Source organism: Hemicordylus capensis, chromosome 13, assembly GCF_027244095.1.
Source record: "Hemicordylus capensis ecotype Gifberg chromosome 13, rHemCap1.1.pri, whole genome shotgun sequence".
NCBI classification, from domain to species: Eukaryota; Metazoa; Chordata; class Lepidosauria; order Squamata; family Cordylidae; genus Hemicordylus; species Hemicordylus capensis.
In genome coordinates this window covers 11,058,055-11,074,213 of record NC_069669.1, presented here as the reverse complement: position 1 = coordinate 11,074,213, position 16,159 = coordinate 11,058,055, and the positions used below count along the sequence as shown (strand labels likewise).

The 16,159-nt window shown below is 44.2% G+C and overlaps 1 protein-coding gene across 1 annotated transcript; it reads left to right on the top strand.

Annotated features, from left to right (window-relative positions):
• The first annotated feature begins 4,326 nt into the window (after positions 1-4,326).
• Positions 4,327-15,444, top strand: C13H16orf89 (chromosome 13 C16orf89 homolog). Its single transcript, XM_053276466.1, has 8 exons — positions 4,327-4,501; positions 5,560-5,709; positions 7,771-7,924; positions 8,982-9,099; positions 10,765-10,900; positions 11,029-11,133; positions 12,768-12,854; positions 15,374-15,444. The coding sequence occupies exons 1-8, from the start codon at positions 4,327-4,329 to the stop codon at positions 15,442-15,444; spliced, it is 996 nt and encodes a 331-aa protein (XP_053132441.1).
• The last annotated feature ends 715 nt before the right edge of the window (positions 15,445-16,159 follow it).

Sequence of the window (16,159 nt, the reverse complement as noted above, 5' to 3'; positions counted from 1 at the left end):
CCAAAAGGAAGTACATTTCCATATAGCGCATAATTAGTCAATGGAACTCTCTGCCACAGGATGTGGTGATGGCCACCAGCTTGGATGGCTTTAAAAGGGGCTTAGACAAGTTCATGGAGGACAAGTCTATCAGTGGCTACTAGTCTGGTGGCTATAGGCCACCTCCAACCTTGGGGGCAAAATGCCTCTAAATAATAGTTGCCCAGTGCTGGTTCAAGAAGTTCTGGTGGCCGCCACCCCACCCCACCCCCCATCATTTTTAATATAGGGTGTTTTTTTTAGTTAAAAACTACAAATTTCTATGTCTTCAATTTATTTTTTACTTCATGGGGTGGGGAGAACTTTTGTGTGTTTCTTCTTGCAATAATATTTACTGATTTTGACAACATATCTTTCTATATTGCTAGGTCAGCATCCTATTTTTAAGACATGCCTGTCACACAGCTGAATACTGAATAACTGTTAAGCTCGGCTAAGGGGAGGGGTACTTAGCAAGGTTCGCTGCCAGGAGCCGTGCAGACCCCATTGCAGCACACGATTGCCCCAAAGCGGGCTAGGCTCCCTTAGCCCGCTTTGGGGCAATCGTGAGAATCGCTTCTCTGTTGCCTGTGTCTATTAAATTACAGCTCTTTCCAAGCAGCAGCAAGATCAGTTGAGACTCTTCTGTAGCACTCAAGGCAGCACCAGATTTTATACATATAAATCTTTTGGGGTTGGGATATAAGCAAAATAAAAACCCCCCAAAACCCTGCCTAATACTTGTTATATGACATCCACCTGCCTTGCTGGATAGCTCCAAAACAACTGCATCAAGCTGATTTAAATAAAATATGGAAACCTGTCCTATCGCTCTGCTGGCCACACACAGGACCATCGAACAGAGATCTATTGTTTTCTTATTCTTTAGAAACGGTGAACCAGAATCTCGGCCAGTTTTTTCTTCCCGCAGACATTGGGGGGGGAAAGGAGATCTTCTGAATTTCAAAGAAGTACACAAACAGAGCCATTATAAAGTTCCACATTTCAGAAAATCGGAACAGCGATCCTGGCTGTGGTTGGGAGTCTTGTGCACCCCCCACCCCCAAGCCCAGGATACTCAGCCCCACCTCTTCTTTTTCCCAGGGGAGCGAAGCAAGCCCCTGCCTGCCCGCCTGCCCGTCCAAGGTGGCACAAGGCTGAGTCAGGCAGGGAGGAGGACCTGACAGTGGCTCAGAGGTGCCTCTCTCACCTATTTGGTTGAGTGACAAACCCAAAAACTTCACTTTTAAACAAGTTGTTCTAGTAAGAACTAATCCGCCTACTTTCCTTTCACTGTCTCTACATCTGGACTAAAATTGGTGCAAATCGAGGTCCACAAGTTAGATCTCTTGCCCCTCAAATGTTCACACATCTTGGATCGGGGTGGATGTCGTCATTACAAACTGCACCTTTGAGGTGTCCCTGTGTTTCATTCACTACAGCTGTTCCAAACTGGATTCAAGTTGGTTATGATGTGAACATGGTTCGTTCCTGGGTCCGCCTCTTAGTCAATCAAACAGACTCAGTGGAATCATTTAGAGGCTTTTGTTGCTACTGCAGTTTAGCAATAGGTAATCAATAGGCTTACGCTCTCAAACCGATTACAGTTTGGTTATAGGTGCATCTTACATTTATACAAACAATCTGAATGATGCTGACACCCTAGACATAGTATACGTGACAATAAAATGGTGGTCTAAGTATCTAGTACGCATGCGAATGATTCATTGTTCATCTGGTGATTACTCCTTATTTGGTTAAATCCTGTTTTCTTAACTGTCAGCGAAAAACAGTGAGAACCTTGTGAGAACCAAGTTTCATAGATACAATTTAGTGGAGACAGATAATGACGTTGATCATGAGAGGCAGTGATGTCCCTGAGCTGGGCTGGGGTTACTTTAAGTTAAAATGAGGTAATCTGGGCAAACATGGAGTTTCTTTGGTTTTCTAAACACATCAGTTAGACAGTCCTCAGGTTAGTGCATTTGTGCCTCAAAGGTTTATGCATCCACCATCTTGGATCGGGGTGGGTGACATCATCACAAACTACACCATTGGGGCATCTCTATGTGTCCCTACATCTGTAGCAAATTTGGTTGAAATCAGTTAGGCGGTTCACAAGTTAGCCCACTTGTGCCTCAAAAGTTTATGTGTCCACCATCTTGGATCGGGGTGGATGACATCATCACAAACTACGCCGTTGAGGTGTCCCTACAACAGCACCCGATTTGTTTCATATTGGTCCAGGCATTGCAAAGTTGATGTTGGGGGACACACGGTTACACACACAGAATGCTGAGTGATCTCATAAGCCTACTGGAGTGGAAAGTAGGCTAAAAATTGGCTTGAAAGACTTTGCACCTTCTTTCCTCCACTCCTTTTCCCCTCTTAACTTTACTCAAATGTTCAGCACAGCAGGTTGTGTGTGTCACTGATCTCCCGCCTTCTCACCACTTCGCACCTTCACGTCACTCGCACTGTGCAAGCGCCCTCGTCTCCTCCTGCTCATCCCCAGCCAGATCGAGCGATTGAACCTCACACATTATTGCATCTGTCTAAGAGAGGGGTGTGGCCATTAGGATGGGCGTGGCCAGGGGTGTGGCTATTCAGGTGGGTGTGGCTATGGGGGCTGTTTTGGAGAGTGTCCAAGCTTCTGAATTGTGACTACAGCACAACACTCATCATTAGCAACAGGAAAATAATGGGTACAATTTGGAGGGGTAAAAATTGGGTATAGTTGGGGGGGTACAAAATTGGGTACAATTTGGGGGGGTACAAAATTGGGTACAATTTGGAATTCCTTTCTCTGTATACAGACATTTCAGACAAATCTGTGAAAGCCACATGCAACGTATAAACTTTGGACTAATCAGTGAAAGACAAAATTTTGCATATATTATCTATCATCCATAATTGATTTAAATTAATAAGTTATATATCACTCATAACAATAGGTCCATTCACACAGTATGTTTAAAACTCATACGAATGTACAGCGTACGCAGGTACAGATCTGTACACAGGTACAGTCATTCGCATGTTATGCTGAATGCAGATACAGAGGTACACTTCCTGCCTGTACCAGGCATTTGAAGGGCCAGTATGCAGGTTTACTTTTAAAAGGAACACAGGTACAGTCATTCACACAAACATGTGTTCAAGTGTTTAGTAGGGGCCCTGTTCTGAGTGCCCCTACCAAACGAGGTGAGACAAGTGGCTACCAGGGAGGGCCTTTTCGGTGGTGGCACCCTGTTTATGGAATAGCCCCCCCAGTGAGGTTTGCCTGGCTTCATCACTTTGTTCTTTTAGACGCTAGGTAAAGACCTTTCTGTTCACTCAGGCCTTTTAAACTTGAGTTTTCAAACTGACTTTTTAAAAAAGGTTTTTGAAAGGATATTTAGATACCATGACGTTTCTATACCTACAAAGATTAGAATCGTTTGGACAATGGTTTTTCCTGTGACACTATGGATGTGAAAGCTGGACTTAGAAGAAGCAAGACAGAAAAAGTATTGATGCTTTTGAACTTTGGTCCTGGAGAAGACTTTTGAGGAGACTATGGACAGTCAGGAAGACAAACAAATGGATCATAGAACAAATCAGTCCAGAATTTTCACTTGTGGCACAAATTTTCACCAGGCTCAAACTATCATACTTGGGACACGTTATGCAAAGACTGAGCTCCCTGGAGAAGTCCATCATGCTGGGGAAAGTTGAAGGAAAGAGAAGAAGAGGATGACCAGCAGCAAGGTGGATGGACTCGATGACGACAGCAATTAATGCACCGAGAGAGCTTAAAGGCCAAGTTGGACACATCCTTCATGGTCAAGTATTGCCTGCTTGTTATCGTCAGATATGGAAAGGTGTGTGTTATTCATGAAATGCCCAGATTTGTTTGGGTTAACCTTTTGGATTGGTTGCATTAATAATAATTAATTAATTAATAATTCTTTATTCACACAGACAGGTGTTATGGACTGGATAAAACAATCCAGTCCATAACACCTGTCTGACTGTGTGACAAAAGAATAATAATAATTAATAACTGGGACCCGATCTCTAGGGAGCTGAAGTGTATGAATTGTTAGGCATTCTTTGATCTGTGATATTATGTACAGTTCTGCCTTTAATAAATAAAGGTTAAAAAAATAAATGTACCCGGAAATTGCCAGAGGTCCTTTGGCTATGCCTTCGTTAAGTGTTTGCTTAGCTAACAGGCTTCATTTAAACAGTTCTGTTGGAGCAGGTAGGTTCTCAGTGAGCACAAGGAGCTGGTGACACCCAGCAGCTGCCGAGTTATTTGACAGGATGCTCTCCCTCGTATTCCAGCTGTTAATTTACCTCCTTAATCCAAATCTGTCCATATGTGAAGGGGACACAAGGAATGCCATCATTTCTGCCCTGGAGAAGGCAACCGACTACCTGGAAACCCATTACGATGAAATCAATTTGGATGGAGTGCTTGGATATTGTATGATGCAAGGTACTGTATGGCTACTTTTGACACTAATTGATCACACACAGTTCATTCCCCCACTTTTGATGGGGGTTATTGTACCCATCTGCTTTGGAACCAACCGTATTTACCCAAATAGAAGACAAAATGCTGAATTTAAGACGACCCCCTTTAAAAATACAGGTTATATTATGTTTACCTGAAAGGAAGAGGAATTTGACCCTCTGATTTCTAACATCAAATAATCTGGTCTTGCCGACTCATACAGTACTCATTCTTGTAACTTGTATAGGAGTTTAGGTCCTATTTTGTAGCTTTTCAGATGTTTTGCTAGGTGGGTTTCCCTCTGAGAACAAAAAAACCAGACAGTTTCCTCCCATCCCTTTTGGGAGCTTCTAAGTAGAGCCCCCCCCTCCCAGCCCAGGAGTTACTGATTTCTTCTTGAAATCAGAAGTGTGAGTCTTCTGGGGGATAGAAATCACTCCCTTGCTCTTCCAAACTAATAATTCTAGAGTTATCCTTGGGGTGAAGGTTACCTCTCCAGGGATCCAGGGGTAGTGGGTTTACTCCCTTATAGGACTTAGGAACATAAGAGGCTGCCTTCTACTGAGTCAGACCCTTGGCCCATCTAGCTCACTACTATCAACCCAGACTGGCAGCAGCTCCTCCAAGATTAGAGGCAGGAGTCTCTCTCAGCCCTGTCTTGAAGATGCTGCCAGGGAGGGAACCTGGAACCTTCTGCATGCAAGCAGGCAGCAGGTGCTCTTTCCAGAGCTGCCCCATCCCCTAGGGAGAATATCTTACAGTACTCACACATGTAGTCTCCCATTCAAATGTGAGCCAGAATGGAGCCTGCTTAGCAAAGGGGACCATTCATGCTTGTTCCCACAAGACCAGCTCTCTCCCAGATGTTTAGCTCCAATTATGCTCTGCTTGTATATTCGTCAGTAAATATTACAATGACCTGGACATCTCCAATGCTTTCTCTCCAAAAGAAACCAACCCAGGCACTTCTCACGGCTCAGGGAAATGGAGAGCAGATCACAATAGCCTAACATGTGCCTCTCCTCTCTGCATCGGTCCAGGTCAGTTGTTTGCAGCCTTGGAGAAATGGAATTCTGATCTCAGATTAGAATCAGAGCGGGAGCGAGTGGCTCGTCTGCAGAAAAAGTCTTCAGCTGCGATCGAGAAAGCGAAACGTGCTCTTGGGGAGAGCAACCCTTATTACTACAAAGGTAGTGTGGTGCAGTGGGGAAATGCTTGACTAACAAGCCAGAAGGCTGCCGGTTCGAATCCCCGCTGGTACTATATCGGGCAGCAGCGATATAGGAAGATGCTGAAAGGCCATCATCTCTCACTCCGTGGGAGGAGGCAATGGCAAACCCCACCTGTATTCTAGCAAAGAAAACCACAGGGCTCTGTGGGCGCCAGGAGTCGAAATTGACTTGACGGCACACTTTACCTTTAGAGAGAAGCCATTGCTGACTTCCTGCCATTATGGTGAAATGGGATGCTACGTTAACGTCCGGCTGGGTTTTTCCCCTTGTGTGGACACTGCCTTAAGCGGAAAGGCAATTCCCACCCCCCTCAAACATTTTATTAGGTTTTCTTTTACAATGTGGGTATAAAATTAACTCACATAATTTTTCTTTTACAATGTGGGTTAAGGGATATAAAAGAGCAACATATGACACAACTTAACATCTGGTCGAATTGATAAGAAATATAGACCAAACTTTTTTTTTACAACATAGTAAAATATTTCACCAAGAATAAATATAATTCAGGGCTTGGGTTCATGCTTAAGGTCATTTACCTGTTTCAACATAAAGCCAATATTTTCCCCATCTCAGATGATAAGAACATCACAACAGCCCTGCTGGATCAGGCCCAAGGAGGCCCATCGAGTCCAGCATCCTGTTTCACACACAGTGGGCCACCAGATGCAGCTGGAAGCCTAAAGGTAGGAGTTGAGGGCAGGCCCTCTCTCTTGCTGTTGCTCCCCTGCAACTGGTATTGAGAGGCATCGTGCCTCTGAGGCTGGAGGTGGCCTATAGCCCTCAGACCGGTAGCCAGTGATAGACCTGTCCTCATGAATTTGTCTAAACCCCTCTTAAAGACATCCAGGTTGGTGACTGTTACCACATCTTGTGGCAGAGAATTCCAGAGGTTAATTATGCATTGTGTGGAAAAAGTACTTCCTTTTGTCAGTCCTAAACGTCTTGGCAATCAGTTTCATAGGATGACCCCTGGTTTTAGTGTTATGCGAGAGGGAGGAAATTTTATCTCTATCAGCTTTCTCCATGATATATATGATATAATATGCTTTGATTTTGTAGGGGATTGATTTTCAGAAGAGAAGATATTTTATCCATTGATCATTAATGACCATATTTTGTCAAACCAGTTTCTAACTGAAATATGACCTCTTCTTTTCAAAGAGAAAGTGATAACAAATTTAGCTGCAGTAAAACTAAAAAGTTCTCCATCTGAAGCAAGCATTGGTTTGGGCAGAGGAAAGCTCAGTAGCTGGTATAGAGGGCCCAGTATTATACTAATATTTAAGATTTTATTAATGTCTGTTCACTAATAACCCTAATTTATACACACATGGGCAAGCCCACCACGCATGAAATGATGTTCCTTTTTTCCTGCAACCTTTCCAACATAGGAAAGGTTATTTTTAAGAAGGAGCACAACAATGAAGTCCTGAGTGACGGCATATAAATTAACAGAAGTCTTCTTATCTCGATTATCTTCCAGCTGAACAGAATGATATAATATTTTATATTGTGGCTGAGTTTTTCTTGGAAGCCAGCATGTTTTGCCAGGAGCGCATAAAGAATTCAGTTTAGCTGTTGTGTTTTAACAACAACTTTGTTTGTTAGCCGTCCCATAACAAATTGTTCCCCGAGCGACTCACAGCTCAGGATTAAAACATACAATAAAAACACAGAACGCATTAAATCATAACAGACAAAAAGGGAGAATAGGAAATGCAAAACACCATGAGGTTTAACTTGCTAATATGACAACTTTTATGAATGAATACTTTATTATGGTCTTTGACCCAACAACAGAAGAACAGCACAAAGCATAGTGTACAGTAAGTAGCACAAATAGTACACATACATAGAGTCTCCATAGTACAACTTTTATGGTTTACTTTGTTGGACTTCTGTCTGTCTGTATTATTATTGTACTGGTCTGTGACGGCAATAAAGTATTTGGTTTGATTTGAATTGACAAAAGTCTTCTCCCCAAATTGATTTTGTCTCCTTCCCAAATTTCTGCAGTGTTTTCCTCCGCTTTGAGTCCAGAGTTTTGGAAACCTTCTCACCAGTGGCTCCAAACAGACCCTTCTGCGGCGGTCCCTTTGACGAATAGTAGCTCAGCCTGCTTGGGCCTGGACGCAAGCAACGTTTGCATTTCATCTTTGCTAGGAACAGGGTAGGGACTTGCTTTGCGCTCCCTCAGACCTAGGGGCCATTCACACGACCTCCTGGGCAGCTGGGGGTGGGGGGGAGGCTTTCCAAACCTTGCCCCCCGCCCTGCCCCCACCCCCGACAATTTTCATAAGCCTGGTGGGAGCGGATTGCTCAGAGATTCGGGCAGCTCATTCGCTTCAGGTGGCCCCCCCTGCAGTGCGGATCACTCGGAGATTCGTTGTCCGCGCGTCTGCAAATCGGAGGTGCTGCAAATCCGAGGGCACCTGTCAGTGTTTCAGCATCAGCTGATAGCAGCCGGCACTGACACACAGGCAAGTAAGCGAGGTTGAGGGGGAATGCTCACTGACTACCTTGTTTAAGAGCCTGCCTTCTTAGCAGGGTTTACCGCCAAGGTGCTGCTATGACGGTTCCCACGGGCAATCAAGCCCAGGCTTAGCTGCCCTAGTCCAGTTTTGGCTACTCATGAGAACAGCCTCTATGTGCCGCATGGGTTAGGACTGGAGAGAGACCATAGTTTTTCAGAGAACTGCAGGCGTATGCATCCACTGTTTCTATTTGCAGTCCCTATTTTGTGGGCTCTGTTGCCCGTAAACCACTAGCCCCATTCAGACATTACCATAAACAAGGGTACAGATGTCTGTACCTTCGTACATGTGTTTGTGTGAATGCCTGTACCTGCGTTGCTTCTTAAACTAAACCTGGGCACCAGCCACTCAGATGCAGGGTACAGTTCAGAAGTGTGCCGCTGTACCTGCATTCAACACATGTGAATAAGTATACCTGTGTCAAGATCTGTGTCAAGACGTGTGATCGTTTCACTCTCAAGCCCTATTCACACATGCTAGTTAACACTCATTCACAAGTTATGCTGGACACAGGTATGGAAGTTCCATACCGGGAAGGACACTTCCTACCTGTACCCTGCATTTGAAGGGTCTGTATCCAGGTTCACTTTTAAAATAACGCCCCCACCCTCTCCCATGTATGGGTTGTCCTTGCCTGGAATGATATCACTGTCTCCTACCATTTGAGTCATCTAATCTCCTATTTGTGCCCAGGAAAGATGGCGGTGACTCATGCACAGTCCCAGATATCTGCAGAAGCTTTGCGACAGGCACTCACTGCACAAATTACGAGCTATCCCATCAAGTGTTCTACTTCATGTTTGCAGAGATGGTAAGAAATGGACAGAGTGTTTGGTGAAGCCGGTTGAGCTGAGGGCACGCCCTCTCTCCTGCTGCTACTCCCCTGCAACTGGTACTCAGAGGCATCCCGCCTTTGAGGCTGGAGGTGGCCTATAGCCCTCCAACTAGTAGCTGTTGATAGACCTCTCCTCCATGAAGTTATCCAAACCCCTCTTAAAGCCAATCGAGCTTGTTGGTTGTCACCACATCTTGTGGCAGAGAATTCCACAAGTTGATGATGCATTGTGTGAAAAAGTACCTCCATTTGCTGGTCCTAAATATCCTGGCAATCAGTTTCATAGGATGACCCCTGGTTCGAGTGTGATGTGAGAAGGAGAAGAATTTCTCTCTATCCACTTTCTCCACACCATGCATGGTTTTATAGACCTCTATCTTGTCTCCCTGCAGTCGTCTTTTTTCTAAACTAAAATAAGAAAGGCAGGTGAATCTCCCTGAGGAACATTGCCTTTGTCTTTTTTCAGTAGGGAATCCCTAGAGGGAGATGAGAAGAGCCCTTGATTTTGGTGTACATCACTGCCTACCTGTGTATTGTAATTTTTAAGGTTTTTTGCCCTTATAGTGCAATCCATTCTGTGCATGCCTAGCCTACTTAGAAGTGAATACCACCTAGAGTCTTTGGAGGAGGCAGTATATAAGAAATTTAAATAAATAAATAAATAAATAAATAAATAAAGTAAGTAAGTAAGTAAGTAAGTAGTTACCTGAATCCAGGACTAGATTTATTCCAGGTTTTATGATATTAGAAATCAGGAGGTCATTTTAAATTCATAGTCCTGTTCCTTTTGAGTAAAATGCAGGTTTAACCTGTATTTTAATCTCTGCTTTTTAAGGGGGTCATCTTAAATGTAGAGTTGTCTTCGATTTGGGTAAATATGGTACATTGGTTTCAATCAGACTTTCTCCCAATTTTTGTGTGCTCCCAACTTTTGGTTGTGTGGAAGCAAGGTTGGAGGAAAACCTGGGTAACTTTTTCTCCTACCTTGCTTCCACAGAATCACTTCTACCCAAGTTTTCATCTTACTTTGCTTCCACACAACTGAAAATTGGAAGCACACACAGCTCCCAAACCCGAGTAGAACACAGTTTTTGATTGTGTGAATGACCTCATGTATTCACCAATAAATAGAATATTCAGGTATTGGGAAATGGAGTGGGGTGGTAGTCTGCAGTTGGTGAGGAATCCACGACAGCGATGCACATAGCTAATTAGACAACTGAATTTGTGTATTGGGAAGTGTCGGGATATACAGTCTGGGTGTTTAATGCTGCATGAAATGGTCAGGTAAGCAGATCCTCCCCAACTATTGTTGGTAGCTATGCAGAGCAGATACAAGTCAACTGGACAGTGCATCTGTTAATTTGCATAATGTGCAAATTAGTTGCAAACCAGATAACATGCAAATTAGGGTGCCCGGATCTGGAGAGCTTGAATGTGGCAAATGAAAATGGAAAAAGTATGAATGTTTGCAAAGGTGTGTTGCTCCTTTACCTAGGTAGCTTGATGTTGATCTCTAGGATTCCTGTTTCTCTAAACATTCTGATTCTTTGCCAGATCCATTTGGATAAAGAAAGCTGTACCACAGAACAGAATTGTAGAATGATATTTCTCTGTTTCCCCCACAAATTCTATATCTAGAAAGGCTGCTTGGATCCTCTGTTCCTCAATGCCCAATACTACAAGAATCTGTTTTGTACTGCCATGATGCAAATAAATATCAATGCTGAAAAACAGGAATTCTCACATTTCCGTGGAGACCTCTTTACTGAAAATAGTAAGTGATCTCTTCTCAACTATGCCATAACTCTGCTCCCTTCTTAATACTGTAAGCGGCTGTTTTCTGTTGATGGTTCTCTCCGTTTGCTAACCACTTCATGAATGCCTTCACATTATCTTCCTTAGTTCTGTTTTGCGGTTTCTCTGGATTCTCTGACTTCTACCAGCCACGATGGTTAGACATTATCCTCAACTGGCAGAAGCCGGAAAAGGGATGTTTCTGGATGTATGGTGAGTGGTGGATGCCCTTGTGGTACTCTCTTGAGTCATTTTGATACAGAAGCACTGGAATAGTGGAACGAAGAAAAAAAACCGTGTGAAGCGATATCTTATATTGGCTGGCAGCCAGATTACTCGTGAGAAGGTACACAGGAAGCTGCCTTCTGCAGAGTCAGACCCTCGATCCATCTCACTCAGTACTGTTTACACAGACTGGCAGCAGCTTCTCCAAGGTTGCAGGCAGGAGTCTCTCCCAGCCCAACCTGGAGATGCTACCAGGGATTGAACCTGGGACCTTCTGCATGCAAAGCAGATGCTTTGCCACTGAGCTAAGGCCACATGGAGTAATTTAGCCTGGATGTCCATAGGAACATAGGAAGCTACCGTATACTGAGTCAGACCCTTGGTCCATCTGGCTCAGTATTGTTTTCACAGACTGGCAGCGGCTTCTCCAAGATTGCAGGCAGGAGTCTCTCGCAGCCCTATCGTGGAGATGCTGCCAGGGAGGGAACTCGGAACCTAGATGCTCTTCCCAGAGCGGTGGCTCCATCCCCTAAGGGGAATATCTTACAGTGCTCGCACTTCTAGTCTCCCTTTCATATGCAACCCGGGCAGACCCTGCTTAGCTAAGGGGACAAGTCATGCTTGCTACCAAAAGACCAGCTCTCCTAATCCACTTGCTGTTGAGAGTAAGCCCTGACGAACTTGTTCAGTCACTTTATTTCAGTCATTGACCAGAAACAGAATCGTAAACAAGAGAGCGGCACTTACACACAATATAACGGTATTTAGCCACTGAATTAGTAAACAGAATTAAAATTAGACAATAAGACATTTAGATAGAATTCATCTGGATGTCCAGGATATGAACTTGCTTTTCAGTCAACATACAAGAGATTGCCCAGCTAACTTTGGCTTGTTTATTCTATACCCAAGTTCGTATCCTTCCCACTAACCAGGATATTTGCTCTTGGCTAATAGAAATTAGACAGAAATACAACACCATCTTTATAAAAAGTCGTAAAGAATCCTTACAATCATAAGGGTTATGCATGGATCACAATTCGTGCATGATTCGAAGGGGTAGTCCGGGCACCTTTGAGAGCAAGGAGAGCAATTCTGTACCTGCTCTTTTGGTGTCGCGGCCCCCAGCACCACTCATGTGGGGTGCTGGGGGCCACCACACCACAACAGAAGAACAGGCACAGGTGCTTGCTCTTAAAGGTGCCCAGACTGCCCCTTCGAATCGTGCACGAATCGTGATGCATGCACAACCCTAACAATCATAAGCAGCATTAAAAACCATCAGCAGCCCAGCCACAACTGAATCAATAACTGCTGGATAGCCAAGGTTCTCTATCCCTGTTTTAGGATATTACAAAAATCTACATGGCTACAATTGGTAGAACTCATTCTAAGGCTTACATGTGTTTTTAAACTTTTAATTAGGTGTGTATGTTTATCTTCCAATTTAATTTTTATTACGCCATTTTTATAGATTTATATTGTTTTAAATGTTTTCAAAACCGCTTTTAGATTATTGTAATGAAAGGCAGTATAAAAATTAACAATAAAATAAAGTAAAGTAAAGCAATATGGTGAAGTTCCTGTTCCATGTTTCAAGCCAATTACATTTTTTTCCCCAGCTGACCAATCTGAATCCTTCCCCCAGAAATCCAAAAGTAATGTGCAGGAGTCACGAAGAGTTAAAAGATGGGAGAAAATTCTTAAAGGTAAAGCTAATAGTAGCTGGTGTGCCTATGTACAAGGAGCTGCCTTACCTGTAGAATTTCTGCCTAGACATTTACTGTGGTAGGTGGCGTTTGGGGCAATTGCCTTGCTTTTGTAGCAATAGCTGGGCAGAAATTCATCAGGAGCTGTAGCTACAAGAGACTGGGGGAGTGGCACCTGTTGAATTTCTGCCTGGCACAGCTCTCCCCAGCCAAACTTCAAGCTGAAAGACCAAGGCAAATGGTGCATGCACGGAGCCCAATTTGTAAAGTCTGCATAATACACAAAACCGTGCAAAGCCTTTAATGCTTAAACGGTACAGAAGTTACGGCGAGTGTGCTTTTCAGAGCACAAATGAAAGCTGAAAGCACCTTAAATCATCTTAAACGAGAGGGGGATTTGAGATTATACTAATGTTTGCAACTGCTGGAGCAGGGTGGATCAATGGATGCTTGCCTGCATGAAATGCCACACGCTTCTCCTGTCTGGGGTTTTGCACCTCGGTCAGACCCTTCGCCTCTGCCCCAGAACTCTGCCCCTAAACCCCTTTCTCTCTTTCATTGCTCTAAGCATATGGCATCCCTCTTGAAAGCCCTGCGCTGGCTTCCTGCCTGCTCCTGGATTCAACACAAACTCCTTGCCTCTGTCTTCAGAAGCCCCACCAGACCTTCCCTCTCCTGATCCTGATCCTGCCTGCCTGTTGTCCAGTCTCAGAACCTTCACTCTACAGTACCAGAAGGTCTCTTGACTCCTCAGACAACTCTCCCCTTCCTTCCTTCCTTCCTTCCTTCCTTCCTTCCTTCCTTCCTTCATACCTCTTATGCCTGGAACTGGCTTCCAAGACACCTCTGTGATGCCTCCCTCTTCCTTCCTTCAAGTCCCTCCTCACAGGAACATAGAAAGCTGCCTCATATTGAGTCAGACTCTTTGTCCCTTGAGCTCAGTATTGTCTGCACAGACTGGCAGCAGCTTCTCCAAGGCTGCAGGCAGGAGTCTTTCCCAGCCCTATCTGGAGATGCAGACAGGGAGGGAACTTGGAGCCTTCTACATGCAAGCAGGCAGATGCTCTTCTCAATGTGGCCCCATCCCCTCAGGGAAATATCTTACAGTGCTCACACATGTAGTTTCCCATTCAAATGCAAACCAGGGTGGACCCTGCTTAGCAAAGGAGACAATTCATCCACAAGACTGAACCACCTTAAGTGGCGCAGCGGGGAAATGCTTGACTAACAAGCTGAAGGTTGCCAGTTCAAATCCCCACTGCTACTATATCGGGCAGCAATGATATAGGAAGATGCTGAAAGGCATCATCTCATACTACGCGGGAGGAGGCAATGATAAACCCTTCTTGTATTCTTTCAAAGAAAAACCACAGGGTTCTGTGGTCTCCTGGAGTCAACACCAACTCGACGGCACACTTTCCTTACTTTACTTCCCACAAGAGCAGCTCTCCTCCCATAACCCCTCCTCCAAAACTCAACTTTTCCACGAAGTCCTTGGCCACATACCCTTTGTATGTGCCTGATTTCTTTGTGCACATGAACTAATCACAACTTCTCCTCTTTCCCCTGCCTTTACTGTCTTCCTCTTTTGTATCTCATCTGTCATTTTCTAGATTGTGAACCTCTTGGGGCAGAAATCTTGGGGTTCTGTGGGACAGCTCACTGAAAATGTCGACTCAGTGCACAGCAGCTGTAAAAATGTCAAATTGCATGCTAGGGATCGTCTGGAAGGGGATTGGAAATAAAACTGATAATATTGTAATGCCTTTATGCTTTAGGATTTTGATCATTGATCTCCAAACGATCTTCCTCACGATAGCAGGCAAACCCTATAGGAGTCCTGGAGAGTATTACTGCATCATCTGCATATAGCAGCACTGAAATGTGTTTATCTGCCAACTTGGAGAGATGAACATCCAATTGGATTGAATCCAATTTATCAATGAATAAAATCCAATTTGTTGCATTGAAACGGGTGGTCAGGAAATTAAGGACATGATAGAGGTTTATAGAACAAGGCATGGCGTGAAAAGAGAGAGAGAGAGAGAGAGATATTTCTCCCTCTCTCACAACACTAGAACCAGGGGTCATCCCATGAAACCGAAGGCTGGCGATTTTAGGACCAACAACGGGAAGTACTTTTTCACACAGTGCTTGATTAAGTGATAGAATTATCTGCCACAGGATGTGGTGATGGCCGCTAGCTTGGATGGCTTTAAAAGAGACTTAGACAAATTCATGGAGGACAGTCGATCAATGGCCACTAGTCTAGTGGCTATAGGCTACCCTCAGCCACAGAGGCAAGAAGATGCTTCTCAATACCAGTTGCAGGGGAGCAACAGCAGGAGAGAGGGCATGCCCTCAAATCTTGCCTGGGGGCTTCTCAGAGCTATCTGGTGGGCCACTGTGTGAAACAGGATGCTGGACTAGATAGGCCTTGGGCCTGATCCAGCAGGGCTGTTCTTACATTTTTTATGACTTTACCAGTTGTAATACCCTGCTCTCTCGTTTCTCTGCAGATGGCTGTTCTGCTCATAACACTGGTGTGGCCGTTGGGACTCTTGCAGGGTTCCTCTACTATGGCTTCTGATGCCATTCAGAAGAATCATCCTGAATGTCATAGATGAATCATTTAGCATTGCTTGATCTTCTACCGATACTAATTTCTGCTTTGGAGCAAAGCATTTTTTTAAAAATAAAAAAACCAAAGTCTCTCTTTAGCATGCACACGCCAGCAACCCAGTGGTGCAGCCCAACATGTTTTCTCAAGCCTGCATTGGCCAGACTTCAAGGACTCTAGAATTCCGGAAGTAAAAGCCCTTCATTCTGCAACCAGAATGCATTATTTTATGCAGAGTGCTACCATCTGCCTTCCTTTGCAAAACTTTCTCATTAAGAAATATTTGTATTGAGTTGGGTCATTGTGATTTTCCTTTTCCCCTTTCCTGAGAAAACTGAAACTCACCTGGGAAACCCACCATAGATAAACAGTAGGAACGACATTTTTTGTCTGGAGACCGAAGTCCAATTCAGACACTATGCTGTATGAGCATACAGATCTCTATACACTTGTACATGTGTTTGTGTGAATGACTGTTCATTTTAAAAGTGGACCTTCAAATGCATGGTACAGGTAGGAAGTGTACTTCTGTTCCTGTGTCCAGCATAATATGAATGACTGTACCTGTGCACAGATATGTACCTGTGCTCGTTGTACATGTGTTGAACATAATGTGTGAATGGGCCTGGAGTATCTTTTCAAAGAGAAAAATGACTCTTTCCAGTGTGCTGAGCTGTGTGCTAAT

Coding starts and splice junctions, on each gene's coding strand:
- C13H16orf89 (XM_053276466.1), top strand. CDS start 4,327: ATGCTCTCCCTCGTATTCCAGCTGTTAATTTACCTCCTTAATCCAAAT. Junction 4,502..5,559: donor TGGATATTGTATGATGCAAG/GTACTGTATGGC, acceptor GCATCGGTCCAG/GTCAGTTGTTTGCAGCCTTG. Junction 11,134..12,767: donor GGGATGTTTCTGGATGTATG/GTGAGTGGTGGA, acceptor TTTTTTCCCCAG/CTGACCAATCTGAATCCTTC.